The 18,512-nt window shown below is 38.0% G+C and overlaps 1 protein-coding gene across 1 annotated transcript in view; it reads right to left on the bottom strand.

Moving 5' to 3' along the window:
* Window positions 1-2,576: 2,576 nt before the first annotated feature.
* The window catches only part of LOC132104422 (pleckstrin homology domain-containing family A member 7-like), a 99,615-nt gene continuing 83,679 nt past the window's right edge, over window positions 2,577-18,512 (bottom strand). The window contains exons 12-30 of the mRNA XM_059509889.1: window positions 18,069-18,152; window positions 17,686-17,811; window positions 16,280-16,333; window positions 15,118-15,186; window positions 14,199-14,279; window positions 13,477-13,626; window positions 13,226-13,327; window positions 12,097-12,262; window positions 11,812-11,975; window positions 11,536-11,727; window positions 11,334-11,436; window positions 10,347-10,438; window positions 9,043-9,258; window positions 7,018-7,200; window positions 6,697-6,830; window positions 5,981-6,123; window positions 4,823-4,965; window positions 3,655-3,702; window positions 2,577-3,522 (exon numbers count right to left, since the gene is read on the bottom strand). Of these exons, the coding sequence (XP_059365872.1) occupies window positions 4,838-4,965; window positions 5,981-6,123; window positions 6,697-6,830; window positions 7,018-7,200; window positions 9,043-9,258; window positions 10,347-10,438; window positions 11,334-11,436; window positions 11,536-11,727; window positions 11,812-11,975; window positions 12,097-12,262; window positions 13,226-13,327; window positions 13,477-13,626; window positions 14,199-14,279; window positions 15,118-15,186; window positions 16,280-16,333; window positions 17,686-17,811; window positions 18,069-18,152 (2,187 nt within the window). The 3' untranslated portion in view covers window positions 2,577-3,522; window positions 3,655-3,702; window positions 4,823-4,837. The remainder of the gene's footprint in view (window positions 3,523-3,654; window positions 3,703-4,822; window positions 4,966-5,980; window positions 6,124-6,696; window positions 6,831-7,017; window positions 7,201-9,042; window positions 9,259-10,346; window positions 10,439-11,333; window positions 11,437-11,535; window positions 11,728-11,811; window positions 11,976-12,096; window positions 12,263-13,225; window positions 13,328-13,476; window positions 13,627-14,198; window positions 14,280-15,117; window positions 15,187-16,279; window positions 16,334-17,685; window positions 17,812-18,068; window positions 18,153-18,512) is intronic.

The following is an 18,512-nucleotide window of genomic DNA, read 5'->3' as shown; positions in this document are numbered from 1 at the left end:
ATGTCGTTCCAAACCTGTAAAATCTTCGTTCATCTTTGGAACACAATTTAAGATATTTTGGATGAAAACCGGGAGGCTTGTGACTGTCCCATTAACTGCCAAGTAAGTTATACTGTCCAGAAAAGTATAAAAGATGTCGTCAGAATATTCCATCTGCCATCATTGTTTCAACCGTAATGTTATGAACCGACGAGAATACTTTTTGTACATGAAGAAAACTCAAATAACGACTTTATTCAACAATTCCTCTCCTCCGGTTCTCTCCACATCCCAATGAATTGTTGGATAAAGCCATTATTTAGTTTTCTTTTCAAAACCTTTTGCGCTATAACTATATATATATTATAATTAAGGTAACTTCATATACAGGGTTGAGAGTACTGCAAAACAAAGCCTAGCTTTGTGTAAACTTGTTTTTCTTTGGGGGGGGGGGGGGGTGACATACAGTTGGTCCACACATTATGTTCATAGATTGTATTGTGCCCTTGACCTTATGGGTGCCATCTGTAGTGTTTCACTACTAAATGCTCTTTGGCTTTCTTTGTGCACTGTTTTATCTCCATTTAATCCACAGCTGAGCAGCAGTTTTCTCTCCACCACTGGAGATTTGTCAGGTTTGATTCAAAAAGCAAAGAACAGAGCTTTTTGTCAAGCTGTCAAACTCCAGGGTCAACATGGCTTTCATTCTTATGATAAAGTTAGAATAGGTATAAATCACTGTGGCCACTCAGGTTTCACTTTGAAACAGCTGGCCATTTACTCATTTGAGCCGCTCCAAAACACATCACATTTTGACAAATTTATGGAGACTCGTGAAGAAATGCTGCACACAGTTTTACACTAATTAATTCAGTCACTTCTAGACATTTAGTAAATAGTCGCCTCCAATTCACCAGAGAGCATTTGGAGGAGTCCTGTGGAGAGAACACCACCCAGATTCATGTCAATATTGACAAACAGTCTATACTCAGCAAGCTATTTGTAAATGATTTTTGTCATAGACTACAGCTCTTGCCACGGACATTATTGCTAAAAATTCCCACAATCCTCCTGAGAGTTATCACATTTGGTTGGGTGGTGAATCTCTTCAATCTATCATTCATTCATTCAAATGAAGGACATTTATAGTATTCAACTTTAAATACAGCATTCCTTCTGCATTTCCTAGGAACTTCTATTTAATGCTAAATAACCATGTATTCATCCTAGAACTGAATTACATCGTGGACACAATAAGACCTGTGACGCGCTAGAACTTTGATATGGAATAACACAGGAGATACTTAAGGTTAAATGTTTTTCAAACACTCAATGTCGCAAAAGCCTTGGACGACAAAGTGTCTAAATACAGTTGTAGGCGTTCATACATTTGTGTCTTTAAGCTTCTTTGAACGAGGGTGAAATATTTTGTGCAGAATTAGTGCTCGAGTCATTCAGTGCATTTAACAGAACAGGGCAGAATTTGCATAATGGGTTTTTTCTTATTCTCTTTGAAATCCAGAGTGGGGAATAACAAATGGATATGAAATAGCAGCCAAACATCAATAAATGGAAATGCCACAATTCTCTGTGGATGGTCTTGGGTGGATTTCTGCTGCAGGAGGAAAAACAGCCCGCTTATTGCAAAATAAGCAGAAAAGCGGATGTGATCAAACTCATGCCCACCAGGCTCGCTAATGCACACGCACACACACACACACACAGTATAGCCCACCCCTCACTTCTTCTAATCAGATGCAGTGAGATGTGGCAGCTCCTGCTGTGGAGCTACGGGAGCAGCAGCATGTCTCACAGGTGCTTTCAAAGAACAAGATACAGTAGTGGAGAGAAGGTAATCACTCTCCAATTACAGATAAAGATCGCACTTGAGGCCTGCAACACAAAGTATCTTAACAGCCGTGCAGACCCACTCACACTACGACTCAAAAAAAGTCCAATCAAGACCATCTTAGGAAATGTCCTTTGCAGGTACAATGATAATCACGATCATGTGGACGGGGTTTTTTTTTTTTTTTTTTGTTGTGGTTTCATACTGACTCAACAGATAATAAAAGTGGCATTGAATCAGTCAGCAAAATTGAGTTGAGAAAAAAATCATTGATGTGTAAGGAGAATGTATGAGTGTGAAAGCAAAAATATATGTATTTGTAAGGAGAATGTATGTGTGTGTGGAAGCAAAATATATGCATATGAAAGGAGAATGTATGTGTGTGTAAGAGTAGAAATGTATGCATGTGTAAGAAGAATGAAAGTGTGTGAAAGCAAGAATATATGTATGTGAAAGGAGAATGAAAGTGTGTGAGAGTGCCAGAATGAATTAAGTCTTGTACGGCCCCTCATAATATAAACATACATACATGCACACACACATTAAATGCAGGTAAAACGTAAAAAGCTACTTGAAATTAAAATTTATCTTTATAACATTATACAACATAAAGAGGTCAAAACACTTAATGCACATTTTAAAGGAAATCCTTGAAGCAATGAAGAGAGCACATTTCACTTTAACGGGCAATAACCTTTGTTCTATATAAAAAATAAGAGGTTGTTACAGAACATACATGGAAAAGGAATTTCGAAATTAATTTTATTCTTATTCTTTTAACTGAATATGTATGGAAGGAATAAAACAAAGTGAGTTCAGAAGGTATTCACAAAACATTTGAATACGCATTACCTTGTGAGACTGGAGTTAACGACTGCTTTTAATACGATGCAAATGTAAAACCTCCAAATCAATTCATAAATTATTTGACATTGACTTTTTTTTTTCTGTAGCTGAAAAACTGAAATTCTTTTCTCTCTTTCCTTCGTTCTTAAAGAACACAAAGAGAATAAAAGACAACTGGCTTGTTAATATCTTTAATATTTACAGTTTCTTTAAAAAAAAAATGTGTGGCATATTCCTCCCCAACCAATTCCCCACAAATCCTGTCTGAAAATATTAATGAATGAATTGTTTTCTTTACTTTGTCAACAAAAACAAAATGCATTTGGCAAGCTAACTGGAGACTGGCAGTGCTGGATACATAAAAATAATATTTCAAGTGATTTGGTGTAAGAATATCATCTGAATTGACAAAATACAATCGACATTTGACAGTTTTGTACCCTTCATGTCATTACACATTTATAATACTTTTTTAGTCTTTATGTTACCGTTGTTTTCAACCTGAACTCCATTTAAACATCGGTCTTGCTTTGAGAAGTAAAATGATCTCTACAATACGGTGCATATTAAAAGTGCAGAAATGGATATAAAATGGCTCTCTATGTCTGGGTCATCATGGTTAGATTTTGTACAGCATATGCACAGCAGTTTCCACAGCAGAAAGTCTGTATCAAATAATAGCTCTACAAAAATGCATTTCAGGAGCGAGTTCCCATATGAGTCCAAAAGTGCGCTAACGTCATCTCTAAATGTGAGCGATGTGATTCGATAAGTTGAGTTTAAGTTTGTCCACCACTGGTGGGGTTTTCAGAATGTGACAGCACCTCAGTATCCAGACACAGCTTTGGCTGGAAAATAGATAAAGAGTGAGAGATGTGAAATGTGAAGAAACACATTTAATGTTACTTACTTCTTTGTGATTATTTGTGAAATTTACTAGCAATTTCTAAATTATATTTTATTTATAACCCAAGAATTACCTTAAACCTAAATAGTAGACAGGTAAACACTCTCCACCCTCCTTCTCTCTGTGCAGCATGTTACATAAAGAAAATGCTGAATTAAACACACTTCAACACATGCACGTGCATGACACATGCAGCATGCAGCTCACTTTCATACAAACACTGCTGAAACAGCAGAATAGCACGGCCAGCTCAGGCAGTCAGTGATTAAATGGACTGGCTAATAAACATAAAGTGTATTGTTTTGCACTGACTCTTTCAATATAGTATAATATAATCATGGCACTGTCCGCAAACAGAGAACAGCACAAAACATGGCAGAAGATCTTTTCCCCTCAGTAGGTCAAACTAAATATTGCTGTTAATGAGGCAATATTTAGGATAAATCTGACTTCGAAGGTAAAACTAGCTAACTTTAACATGCTACGCTAATTAGAAAATGTTAAATAATGGTTTATAAAATAATCATCATGGCAAACAAAATAATTGTGCTTTTAAGACTTAATGGGACCCAAAAGTGTACCGTATTTGTTAACAGTGCCTCATATACTGTAATAGCTCATAATTGGCATTCATCAAATAGGAAATCCACTGATTTAAGGTATGCTGGGAAGCAGCACACACAATCCAGGTGGAGATCATGCTCTTTAATGAACTGCACAGAAATAGCTTTGGAGAGATGCACACACGTATAAAGTTTCCAAAGACGAAGGGCTGTGTTTTTCTTTTTTCCCACAAACTCTAACTGCCATTCCGATCTTTATTTCCACGAGTCACAGACATCAAAACACCAAAGATCTTTGCCGATTACAGATGGCAAAGCAAGTGGTGTTGGGCAACACAACAGCATGTGCTGCCTTAGCGATGCCCTGAGTCTTTATTAATTACAAACAAGTCACAAAAGACAGCATTTGTTTATGGCTTTTAAGGCTTATCGGCACACAAAAAGCTAATTTGCATACAATTCACACACCTCTCCATCTCCAGATGTGGAGGCAGTTGTTAGAATGTGGGAGGGGGGGGGGGGGGGCAATCTCCACTACTCTTGAAGTTACTACATACTACAGCACAAACCCTGATGAAGCACAATCATGCAGCATGCCTCGGAAAAGGTGCCAAAACACACAGGGAACAATTAGCAAAAGCGCATTTGCATGCTAAACGGTTTGCAGTTAGTGCTTACTTAGTTTCTCTCTGATTAGACAAAGGTGTAGTGAAATCCATTGCTCAGGGGAGAGGGAGCAGACTGAGGCGTAGAGGAGGAGGGAGGGAGAGGAGGAGGTGGAGGTTGAGGGAGTGAGGTGGGACTGTTAACCGGCGGTGAGTCTGAAGCAGAAACAGGAACAGAAGAGTGTAATAACACAGGGAGCTAGTGACACGGTTAATTGCTACTATGCACTACAAACTGCTATTTAGGAGTACATAACTACAAGAGCTACCTGAGGTCATCAAGTCGGTCAAATATAAAGGGATACTGTAGTTCATCCAAAAAAACAAACTGTTAAACTGTGTGACTAAGAGAGACACACTGCTCGTTGTCGGAAGGTTAGACCTGGCAGTGTGAGTGAGGCCTCTTTAAGGAGGAAAGATGAAACGATGGTGTGCTTTTATGCCAGTTCAGAAAGATGTTCAAAGTGCTGCCATGGGATGCAGAGTGAACAAGCCCCAGTGCATATTCAACTGGGTCATTGATCGGGCAGGAAGATTCCATCCAGCCTGACAGATCCGTCATGTCTCCCAATTAGCAAACATCTTTACTCGTCAGATCTGCGCTAATAAGAAATAATGTTCAGTCATTAACGTTGCGTTTGATAGGCTTGGCTGTGCTCTTTCTTCTTCCTCATCACACCTCCAATGCCGATGATTTGAAACAGGGAGGACCAATGTTTCTCCCAACGTTCACCATTAATCTACAGTTGTCAATGTGAAGATTTAGGAAGTTTTATTGACACTGTCAGATTTGCATTACAAATAACTATTTCTGAAGTCTTTTCTTCACATTTACCTTGATCTTGATCTACCGTGAGTATTTTAAATGGTCAAGGTGTACTGCAGAGCATATCTGAAATCAATCTATTCAAAATGAGTTCTGGCAGTCATACAGGTGTGAACTGTTGATTGTATGTTATTATGGGACTCTCTTTCAGTGTCCTTAGCCTATCTTTACACGCATTGTGCACATTAAATTCCCTGTCCTTGCTCTTGCCATTTAACAAGACTACTAAAAACAAATTTACTGTGATTTGACTTTAAAATGTAATGTGCTTCCATAGAAAATTGATGATGAGTAATAAATGAATGATTCAGTTCAGGTTGGTAGTAATGCTGCTGGTTAGTTTACCTGCCACTTGCTTGCTCTTGAGCGAGGCCTCTGATGCTAAGGCATAGGACATGGTGATGATTCTCTCTTGCTCCTGTAGAGCTGAGTCTATATCCGGCAGCATCGGCTTGTCTACTGCTGCTGGAGGAGGTATATTCTGGACACTTATAAGTACACAAAAAAACAGGTACATCAGAGTAAACTCTCAGAGAAAGGTTCTCAGCATTTTAGGGTCAGCAAGTTTTCTTTTAAAGAAATGAATACGTTTTGTTTTGTATGAATTCATTCAATTGATCAAAAGTGACAGTAAAAGATATTTATAATGTTACAATTTTATTTCAAATAAATGTTTTTTCTTCATTTTCTGAACATTCCATTCATCAATTTACACAAAAATAATAAGCATGACAACTATTTTCAACATAATAAGAAAGAATTCTTGAGAATTACCTGCGAAGGATCATGGGAAGAATACATTTCATTTTAAATGCTATTTAAGTAGAAATTTATTCGTTTAAACTGCACAAATATTTCAACAAAATTAAGGTTTTCATGGTATTTCTGATCAAATAAATGCATCCCCGGTGAGCATAAGATGCTTATTTTGAAAACATTGCTTATTTGGAAAAAAGAAAAATGTAGAAACCCTAAACATTTGAATGATAGTGTATATAATGGCAACCATCTATAAAGTTGACAATAAGAGCAGCTGTTAAATGAGTGTGATCTGCCAGTACCTAGACTTAGCAAGGATGCTCTTGATTTGTTCCACTTTACGATGTCTGGCCTCCATTTCCTGAGGGCTAAGGGGCTCCTCTGGATCCAGGTCTACATAACGCTCAGGGATGGCCACCTTTTGTGGCTTTGCAAGCTATACAAGCATTGAGACCAAACACACAACATCAATCACTTCATTCTGAAATCTAACGTCAAGTTCAATAATTTCATTACTTTACTAATTTTTTTGTTCTCTTAAAATAAAATGGTGACTGAGGCTTTTCTGTTCCACACAACAAGGAAATGTTTTTTTGAACTATCCCTTTGAGCAGTAGGGTTACCTCTTTGCTGAGGTCCAGCTGGTAGTCCAGAGGCTCCAGATCCAGTTCTCTCATGGGTGTGCTGCTCAGGGTGAGCCATTCGTCTGAGTGAGAGCGCTGTCTCTCTTTGTGCTCGACTGGTCTCTCTTCACCCTGCATGGCCCGCTCCAGAAGCTGCAAATCAAAGTCCTGCTCTCTCCTCCACTGAAGGCACACAAACACACGGAGCCCTGAGATGGCCATCTTGACCTCAGACACATCCAACTCAGGAAATAAAAATGTTATATTTTGGTTCTGAAATGGTCTTCTCCTGATTTACAGGACAGGTAAAGTCTAGAATAACATTTCCAGTTACAATGGGACAGATGTTACATATGTTAACTAAGAGAGTGTTTGTTTTTGTTTGTTTTTTACCACATATGTAGTACACATAGTATTAAAGTTAAAATGACCTTTGTGCTCCACATATCAGTTTACATCCAACATTCATTTTTTAACATGAAATACATTTTTAAAGAGGACAGCCCTGCACACAAAACTGGGTTAAACTGCAACCTTGAGTGTAATGGCATAATGTCCCTGTACGCTCCTGTACCTCTGTACCATGTACAAGTGACTGGACTGATTGCGTTAAGTGTCTCATGTTCAAGCTCTCAAACCGTAGCGCACAGCACTCCTGCAAACCAAGAAAGACGCAATAAAAAGCTCCATCTGCGACTTCATTTACATGCTTCATTCCCAGGCTTTATTGTGCTTACTGGAAAGAAAATAAACCAGTGTGTCGTGAAATAAACTGTGGTTTCACATTCACAGTAGAAAGAAAAAGAACAACTCTCTTTTGCTTTTTTTTTTTTTTTACTAGCAAAGTGTTTATTTTTATGTGCAAAAATCTACATAAAAGATAAAGAAAGCAGAGCTGTGCAATTATTTTCTTTTTGCAAATTATGCTACAATCTGCTGTTATATCATTATGAACGTACAGAGTACAGTAGAGTGATTAAAGAAAAACATGCTCAATAAGTAGTACAATTATAAACACATAAGTCAAAATAAATATAATCATACATTACCCAGGCCATTCATTGTGTACACATTCAATACATTTTGGTAAAACAAGGAGTAAAATTATATATGTATATATATAAAATTGATAAGCTAAATTTGATGTTAATGTCACATTTTGTAGAATGACAATTCAACTAATAAATAAAAAAACCCACTAAATTATAATTTATTCGGAGCACTCAAATCAGACCCAAATAGCAGTAAAAATGACCTTGCGAGTTTTGTAAGACTTATTATTAGACAGCTGAATGTGAAAAGTGAAACTGGGTGAAATTAGTGTAAAACAGAAGAATAAATGAGTGAGGTAAGCACAACAGAGTCTGCTTTCACAGTTCATTTAGCTATAATTAAAAGCTATAATTATTGCGGGATGAGTGATGAACAGCTAAAAGGTTTGAGAGCTTGTGCTTGAAATTAAGTTTAGTTTATGAGCCTACTAATACAGCAGACCCCATTCCCCATAACTTTGAGCATTAGGTTATTGTTACAGAGAGGTTAAAAGAGCATTTTGATGTTAATGTTGGCTTTTGTCTATTCAAAGACCCGCCAGAAAAAGCACACTATCCCAGATGAACATGGTAGCTGCTCCATTAAGGATCCATATCCCAAGCTTAAAATTAAACACTCATACTAAATCATTAGAACATTTTGAAACTACAATAAGAGTGTAATGAGAATCAGTACCATATCAACTTTCCTTATTAATCCTCTAAACACATTAGTCCATGTCTTTCATTGGCAAATAGCATAACTCCCATCTGTTCTTATTAAGGAACCTATCAATGTGGCCCAACAACGTAATAAAATTTCTCACATCTGCTTCTGCAACACATCCAACATACCCATTTACCTACGCCAGACACTACTTCAGTAAAATGCTGATCATGTTAACACCCAATCTTACAGTTCTCCATCAAAACGTCAAAATGTCAGGGTGATAGTTCTCTCTGGAGGATAATGTGTAATTGTGCTCTAACGTACTGATCTCAGGTCTGCAGACACAGGTCTGGATGTGGAGGAGGAGGCACGAGATGAGGAGGCCTGCCGCTCGCCCTGGCTGAGTGTTCTCTTGCGCTCCCGCACGAGAGCCTTTTGGTGACGCTTCATCCTCTCCAGCTGCTCTTCGGCGCTCATGCGGCCGCGCTGCTGCACAGGCTCCCCAGAATACAGCCGCTCCAAGGCACTCTTTGGTCTCTCCTAAGAGACGCCAGTGGATGTGTTAATAATGCTGAAACAAACAGCACCAAAGAACAGTGTGCAACAATTTGCAATAGGGAGAAGGAAAAGGGTAATAAAAAGACACTGAACCATCCTGTCAATGCCTATACTATATTCTTATTGTTCACGTGCAGTTTTTGCATGTTGTATTAAAATGTACTCTATTTATTGTTTTAATTTAGTTTTGATTTTAATGTAACTTTTTTGTGATTTTGTTTTTGTCAAATAAATGCTGTTCTTTTGAAAAAATATATCGCAATTTTCTCAAAAAATATTAAGCAGCGCAACTGTATTCAACATTGATAATAAAAAAATATATTTCTTAAGCAACAAATCAGCATTAGAGAACATCAGAATGATTTCTGAAGATCATGTGACACTGAAGACAGGAGTAATGATGCTGAAAAATTCAGCTTTGCCGACAGAGGAATAAATTATATTTAAATAGAAAACTGTTACTTTAAATAGGAATAATTCTTCAGAATTATAATATTTAAAATTATAAATATAATAAATAAATGCAGTCTTGGTGAGCATAAGAGACTGTCAAAAACATAAAACAAATCTTAGTGACCCCAAATGTTTGAATGTTGTGTACATTTAATCATAATATATTACGTATATTTTTATAGCTAGATATATTTGTAACTAATTTAATTGTTTTTGAATGAAGTGTGTTGGTATTAATGTGTGTAAAACAGTCAGTTGGAAAGAGAGAGGCAGAGGGAAAATAAGAGGAGAAAAAACAAACAAAGTATCAGGAACAGAGGAGTTCATTTTAAAGCTCTGCTGTGCTCCGTTCTGTTAACATTTTTGCATGAATTCATCAGGGTGACAGACACACACTGTGTTCACAGTCTGCATGGCAACACTACCGCAGTAATTCATTCGCAAAATACAGTCTGGTCCAAGCCCACACTGGCTGCTTTTATTTCATTTGCTCAGCGGTTTGTACTGCTGCTGCATCTAATCAACCTGCTGCACATCAGCTCTGCCAAAGCAAACTGTGACCCTTTATGTCCCCCTGCCTCTCAATAGACACTTTCAGGACTTGTGTGGCTTCCTACCTTCAAGCTTGTGGTGGTGAGTCCTCTTCTGAGGGTGACAAACGAAGAAATGTTTGATGACTGGTTCAGTCTTGAAAATGAGCCTGTCAAACCTAACAGATTTCGAACTGGATTAGACAAATCTTTCTTAAATTCTGAGCTGAAAGTTCATACTTTAACACAGCATGGTTAATTGTCAACTGATGTCACATTCACACTTGGCACACTTGCTTAATTCAGCTACCGTATGGGAACTTTTGGCCATGTGGACTCTCTTAAAGCACACATTTGACTAGTTTTAATGTCTACAAACAGTTTCCAGCAGAATAAAGACTACCGTTCATACTTTTGGGGTCTGTAAGTTTTTTTTTTTTTTTTTTTTTATGTTTTTGAAAGATGTCTTTTTCACCAAGGCTGCAATTTACTTGATCAAAAATAAAAAAGCAGCCATTACTTTAGTCTTAAGTGTCACATGATTCAGAAATCGTTCTAATATGCTAATTTATGGCTTAAAAAATATTTCTGATTATTAATGTTGAAAATAGTTGCACTGCTCAATTTCTTTGTGGTAACCAAGATGCATATTTTTTCAAAATTCTTCAATGAAATTAAAGTCAAAAAGAAATTTTACTGAATTTATTAAAGTTTACTTCACTTTACCTTTGATCAATTTAATGCATTCTTACTGAACAAAAGTATTAATACATAAAAAAAATCATACTGACCCCAAAATTATGAAAAGCATTGCATCAAGGAAAAAATCTGTTTTTTTTTCTGTTTTTTTTTTCTAAAAGTCATGAACGTTTTCACCATAGCATCATTTCCATTTCAAATGATGTACAGTTTTGCGTTAAACAGCATTCTGTGATAAAAATGATGGTGGTGGAAATTATATTTTTACCATTTTTGGCTCCTTATACAGCCAAACCGCAATGTTGTACGCTAGTGAGGACCCGAGTCTTTGAATCTGAGACTGTGACTGTCATGTACAGGTCTGTATTTATATACCTCTGTTTGGTAGAGTTTGGTAGCCACTATCACGGCTCAAGCCCCCAATTTGTCCACCAACTGCCAATAGTTCAGGCTCACTCAGGAACGCTCGTATCTCAACCTGGAGACCCAGGAAAATAAAGTTCAGAACTATATTGACATTTTACCATATACACAGATGAAAACTGTTTGTATCGAAGTACCACTGAGTGGCACAAACCTTATGATCTCCATTAGAGTACTGCCCAAACTCACGATCACGCTTCCGCTCATCAGATTGTCGTTTAAGACCCCGGACTGATGTGTGGCGGATGACGGAGGTTTCTTTGGGGAAAGGGGGCACTGCCGGGGGGTGTTCATCTGGACTGTAGAGGTGAGGGAGGGGGGGTCTGGGTGGAGCATCCTCTTCAGGCTACATTGTGTAAACATTAAATTTCCATAAAAACAGACAAATGAACTGAAGGAGTATTTTGATTACTTTGTTTCACAAACTCACCCATTTTGGCTTGTGGGCTGAATGTGAGAGCTGCAAGGGCTGCTGGGTAGACTGCACTGGGCTGAGATGGGGGCTGGGTTGAGCAGCTTTCAGTTCATCCATGGATGGGCTTGCAGTGAGAGAAGGCACTGCGGACAATGATGCTGAAGGCACAAGTTTTCTATCTGGGTCAGGCAATTATTCCAACCGTTGACATCATGAGCAAAAAAAAAAAACATGCATGATTATCAGTTGCATGTGGATGCAGTTGGCAGAGATGCATGTGGAGTTGTTTGTCCTCAGTACCTCGGTCTGTGTTCCAGTGCATGGGGGTGATGGCAGGCAGGGGCCCGCTCTCACCTGGATTCCGAACAGAGTCAATGGTCACTTTGTAGTTGGCTTTGCTGGAGCTTAGGCCTGCAAGCACATCCTCGATCCGCCACAGCTCCTTCCTCAGTTCACATTTCTCCTGCTGCACAGTAGCACAGAATTGAATCATTTTCACTCATTTCGAATACAATTAAACAGAGATAACTGAATAAAAAATTAAACATACGAGACTGGAACAGGAAGGTACAGAATACAAGTATGCATACTTCAGTATTTAAGTAAATGTAATATATTTAGCAAAAAGTTATATAATTATGCAATTACTTAAAACTCAATATACTATTAGATACGCAAACATGCACCTAAATTAAGTTAAAGAGTAAAAATTCATATCATGTATAACATTATAATCAATATATAAAAATCAGAATATATTAGTGTAACATTATGCTTGAATACTAAAAATGAGTGTCTGTCTTTCAGTATTTAAGATCATGTAATGTAATATAATATAATATAATATAGAACAACAATTTCTTCAACAGAAACTAAAAGCTAAAAATGAGAGTAGAACAGAAGTACCTTCACACCCCTGCGGTCGCTCTTAAAAAATATGACAACCCTAAGGCTTGTCTTTGATTTTCTAAGAGGCAAATTTAGAGCTCAAAGGGGCACCGAAGAAAGGATAGGATTTTCTCTTATTTGTATTTTCAGAACAAGCCATAATTTATTGACTGTGTCTGTGTGTGCTCTCACACAAACATTTGAGAAATCAATAATCTTAAGACACTCTTTGCCTTGTTCTTGCGGCTCTATCACACTGATCAAAAACTGACATTAGATCTTCACTCCGGCTCCGAGAGCTCTATATCTCTTTCATCACTTTGTTCTTTTTCTATCAATTACCGGACTGAGAGGTGCATGCTGAATAGAAAAACAGGCTGACACGGTTTAACATCTTCTGATACACTCTGCCGCTCAAACAGTATTGATACTTTAGTTTGGAAGCATGCATTAAAGAGATAAAAGCTGAAATATAATTTTGAGCTTGAGTAAAGAAAGACTTCTGTCCTCATTTTTTGACTTTTTTCCCCCTGGTTCTGACCTGAGAGAGAGCACTGTGGGTCATCTGGTCTTGAAGGACTGAACGCAGTCTGTCCATATCTCTCTCTAATTGGCTGTACTCTGTCCAAGCGTTCTCCATCTCCTGTTTAACACAGAACAAGCCTCAATACTAGTGCAATGAGCTGATATTAGTATTGCATTGATACTCATTTCCAGCCTAATGTGATTTTAGTATTTTATAGACGTTCTTGAGCCTTCTGCGAGTGTATTAACGCAGGTATGTGTCCTCACCGTGGACACTTGTGAGATGTCCGCCCTGATGTGGACCACGTCCTCCCGTAACAGCTTCTGTTGATAGGCGATCTTCTCTGCATGGGCGGGCTGATCGTGGTACTGCTCCATCTGCTGATGGGAAACATCCAGAACTGACTCAAGCTTGTCCTAGATATGGGTGAGAAATAGAAGATGATGCAGATGAAGAAGTTATAAAGAAAAAGAACTAGCACTAGGGACCACTAAATTCTATTCAAGTCATTAATGTATTTATTGTGGTGAAATGGATCTGACTGTATTAGGTTACAACAGGCATTTAAAAGGGTTAGATAAAGTAGAAATAGATCTTCAAGCTAACAACTGCCCAATAGGACTGTTCACTGTGAGTGACAAACCACATTTTAATGGCAAAGTTGGAGTTCAGCAGCCATTATCTTAATGGAAATTGTAATAAATGTTTAACAGATTTGAACAGAAAGTTAAAAAAAGAGCATAGAAATTTATAATTCTTTACCATAAACATGATCTTTACAGTCACTTTGGATCAATACCTCCTTGCTAAATAAAAGTTTGAATTTCTTAAATTAATAAACGAATAAATAAACTTGATATGAAAGGACAATTATGATTTCTGTGTAGCCCTTCTGAACAACTTTTTTACCCTTCAGTTGATACACAATTCGATATCCTCAAAGCGTTATTTAGAATATTGAATTTAGATAAGGAAAAAAACAAAGCACCTTATCTTCTTTGAGTGTGCGTATCCTGGCCTCCAGCTCTTGTAGGATCTTGTCTTGCTCGCATAACCTACTAAGCTTTACCTGAAGAGACAATCACAAGCAGCAATAAAACATGGTCACCAGTCATGACTGAATTGAATCCATTAAAGCATACAAACATATCAAACAGAGCGTCAACGGAATACATTCTTCCACTATTCCATATTCAGCATTTCCCACTATTGAAGATATTCATTAGCATAAGCGTCATGCACCCAAGACAATTCTGGTGTCATTATTTGCAGAAACAAACCGCATTTTCTCAGTGAAAAATGGCTTAGGGAACGTGTGCTCATGCAGGAGAAACAGAAGCTGTCTTGTTAACGGTCTTCTTCACACTGCCTGTTTATTCTCTGCTCTGTTTATCATTCCCTCCAATTAATTATTAAGCTGTTATTTACAGTTATTATTATTTCACAGCCATATATCATTGTTTTAACAACATTAAATATTCATCATGCAGATAAATCCACCAACAAAATTTGTATAAATTGTTCAACTGAAACAATGTTAATGATGAAAAGCCAGGACTTCCAGAATATTTACTTCCAATCAAACGAAAAACTGTGAGAGCACCGGAATACAAAAAATCAGACTGAAAAATTCACAAGCCCAAAGTATAAAACTCCCATTGCATGTATTTTTCTCTTTAAAATGAGCACTGAATATAAAAAGCCCTCGTCAATAATTTTCAATTTCTTCTTGACACAGAGAGAGCCTGCTTCTCCCCACAGCGTGTACCACCGCCTCACTCCGATGCCTGTGTTTACTTGCACAAATTCAGGCTTGACTAACAGCTTTCTGTGCAGAGCAAACAGAGAGATCGAGGGGGAGACAAGGGCCAGAAATTGGGCTTTAATAAATAGAGAATAGAACTTACATCTATGTCACTTTCAGCTATTTTAACAGGCGGAGGTGGTCGATCTTTAAGCGAGTCACGTCCAGTTACCTGTTGACAAAATGCAAAAGCTCATAGACTTTCAAAGACATTAGCATCAACATCAAGACTAAGAAGCTGCAAGGTTCAAGCAACCATCAAGACTGCACAGCCTATTGACAAAGGGTTGTTGAAATCATGTACACAAACTGTGCTTTGGCAATCTAAAAGAACAAGAATATCTCGAGATGAACAAAACAACAACAAAATAAACCAATACTGTTTTTGGAAGCTCTGCGATGTGTTTACGTACAAACAGCAACTGGGGTATTTGGTTGATAGCCACAATGATCCACCCAAAGCGCTGCTCTTGATTTGGCAACGTTGTAATACTTTTCATCAGTGGTGAACTTGACATGAACCATGTGGGAGTGAAGCATACGACAAGATGCAATGCACCGAAAGACTATCATTTAATGATAAACAGGGGGTTAGCTAAAGGATACTGTAGTAGAAGTAAGAGCAGCTGTCTGTAAACGTTCACTCATTCACAGAAAACCTCACACTCTAGGATAATTCCTTGATGCTTCATGTCTTCATGGATGACTAAATGTCTCCTTACCAAACAAATTAGCACAGCCTTTACATAACGTTCACATTTACAATGTGATTGCTATAACAATCCCTCATCAGAGCAGTATTGATATATAAAAAAAAAAAAGGTTTTTGAAAAAAGTGGAAAAACTCTATATAAGAGCAATAAAGGCCACTGATGCCACTGTACATAGGGAAAAAATTGAGAATCAGATTCTAGTTTTCAAGTGACTTTCAATTGTCAAAATCTTCTCTTGGGAACCATCACTAGTCACTTCATCCATGCAGTAGCCACAAAGACATTTATTTTAAATTGCAGCATAAAATCTGATTTCTAGCAGGAAAAGCTTCAAATCAAACATTGTTCTACATTGAATAATGACGGATGTAAATGTATTTAATCATTGATTTCCAAAATTGACTCAACACATCCTTCAGGGTTAGAGAGCAGAGCAGCTGTTGTAGAGAATAAGGAGAGGGGGGAAATCAGGAAGATTTCTGCCTTGAGGAGAGAGAGAGAAGATGAGAGGAGGAGGAAGGTGAAGGTGAAGGCAGATCCACTAGAGCTCACCTTTAGGTCTAGATACTCCAGGTCCTTCTTCAGCTGGATGTAAGTGTCATCTGCCTTTGAACGGGAAATGGAGAAAGAGGTCACGTGACTTGACTGAGAGTACAGCATGCAAGACTGTGACTGATTTGCATGTGCACTGTTAATCCAAATGCTGGTACAGTATTACACACTGCGCAAGTGCATGTAATGGGATTGACAAGTCATTCATTACTCTGAGTTACAATAATTAACATAATGGTTATGAAAAAATATAAATGAATACACTACTGTTCAAATGTTGTGGTAATTGTTTTTTTTTTTTTTTACTTTTGAAATGAATACTTTTATTTAGGACAGATTAGGGATAGGCGATATATCGCATGCGATTGTCACACGCATTTCGTCAGTAAAGCCGGTTCCCTGATTAGTGGTAAATTGCCATCCCCTGGTTTCAAATGGAGCGGCATTTAATAGACAGAACTGCAGTTCACTGGCAAGCAACGTAATATCACGTTCATTATCGCAGATGAATCGCCTCCAGGAATGAACGTGATATTGCATTGCTTGTCAGTGAACTGCGGTTCTGTCTATTAAATGCCGCTCCATTTGAAACCAGGTGATGGCAATTTACCGCTAATCAGGGAACCGGCTTTACTGACGAAATGCGCGTGACAATCGCATGCGATATATCGCCCATCCCTAGCACAGATGTATTAAATTGATCCAAAGTGGCAATAAAGATATTTATAATGTTACTAAATAAAGTTACAAAAGTTTTAAATTTCTATGCTGTTTTGTTTTACTTTCTATTCACCACAGAATGCTGAAAATGTAGCACAGTTGGTGGGGGGGGGGGGCAGTACAATGAAGTATTTCACAACAATGCTGTAAATGGTGTAGAATAGTAGTTACGTTTTAATGTGCAACCCTGTAACTGACAGATCTAGAGTGTTGAATTGGTCACAGCTAATGTCTATTCTATCAAATGTTTACACTAATTCTTGGTTACTTTTCTGACTTTTCATATCCAAAATTGCATATAAATAAATCAACCAGTGAAGTTTTCAATATGTTTTCTGTTCATGAAAACATTCAATCATGTGACTGCAGGCAAGTCAACAAGCAACATGCTGTTAACTGAGGAGCAATCCGACAATCCAAAATACAAGAGATGAAGAAACTACAAAAAAAGTACAAAGAAAAGCAAAATGTAGAAGAAAAGACCTTCAAAAACAAAAAACAGGCTGTTACATCACATTGTGCAGCCCCAAGCCTTAAGATATTCTACTACAGACTCCATGCTAACGGACAGCTAACACTAAACCAACGCAATCATAACTAGAACCAACAGCGTAGGATAGGGGAGGTAGGGAAAAGAGGGCATGATGTGCTCAGGATGGGTTGAGGGGAGAAAGTGACCCTCTAACCTGCAAACTGGGGCCTGAGAGGCTGTTGTGGTGGTTCTGCAGGTGTGTGAATGTGTCGCAGTGCACGCTGGCCATCTTGGCCCGGTGTCTCCTGAGCTGGATGAGCAGCAGGGTCAACTCCTCCGGCTGCAGGACAGCGGGGAGACGGGAAAGAAAGCACTTCAGGAGGTGACCACCAGGGCAGTGCCAAGATGAAGGTGAAATTTGGCCAATAGAAGTGGACTAAGGCGAACTGTAACTGCCAGTCTTTAAAAAACATAGCTAACTGTGTCAAAACTAGAAAGCAAAAACCTCCTCATGGCCAAAATGTCATCTGCCAAGCAGATCTCCTATGTTTTCTGAGTAGCTCATCTGAAAAAGTCTGCTCTCAATGGAAGTCTTACCGTTTTTCCATGCAGACTTGGTGCACTGACTGTGTGCGTGATGTACCCCATTGTTGGCATGGATCTCCTCTCTATTTGTGAGCTCTGTGAAGACACAAAAATACAAAGAATGGTGGCACTTACAATGAAAACGAAGACAATCACAGTTCTATCATTCTCAAATTCACTCCTTTAGTTAATAGATACTGTACAGTCAGGTAAAAGCCAGTTTCAAAGTTAAGCACAAAACTAAGGTTCAGCAGAGCACATTTTACCCATGCATCTGTTTATTTTAGCTAAGAAACTGTGCGCTTGATTTCAAATGTGCCACAGGGCTTTGACAGTTTGACAGTTTTGCTTAACATACAAAATTCTTCATCTAGGCCCATCGTAGCACCTTAAAAGGACAGAAACAACAAGAGATTTAATTAACTACACATAAATTATCTTCAACATGCTTTTTTA

Source organism: Carassius carassius, chromosome 2 (assembly GCF_963082965.1).
Source record: "Carassius carassius chromosome 2, fCarCar2.1, whole genome shotgun sequence".
NCBI lineage: Eukaryota > Metazoa > Chordata > Actinopteri > Cypriniformes > Cyprinidae > Carassius > Carassius carassius.
This window is presented reverse-complemented; position numbering and strand designations above follow the sequence as displayed.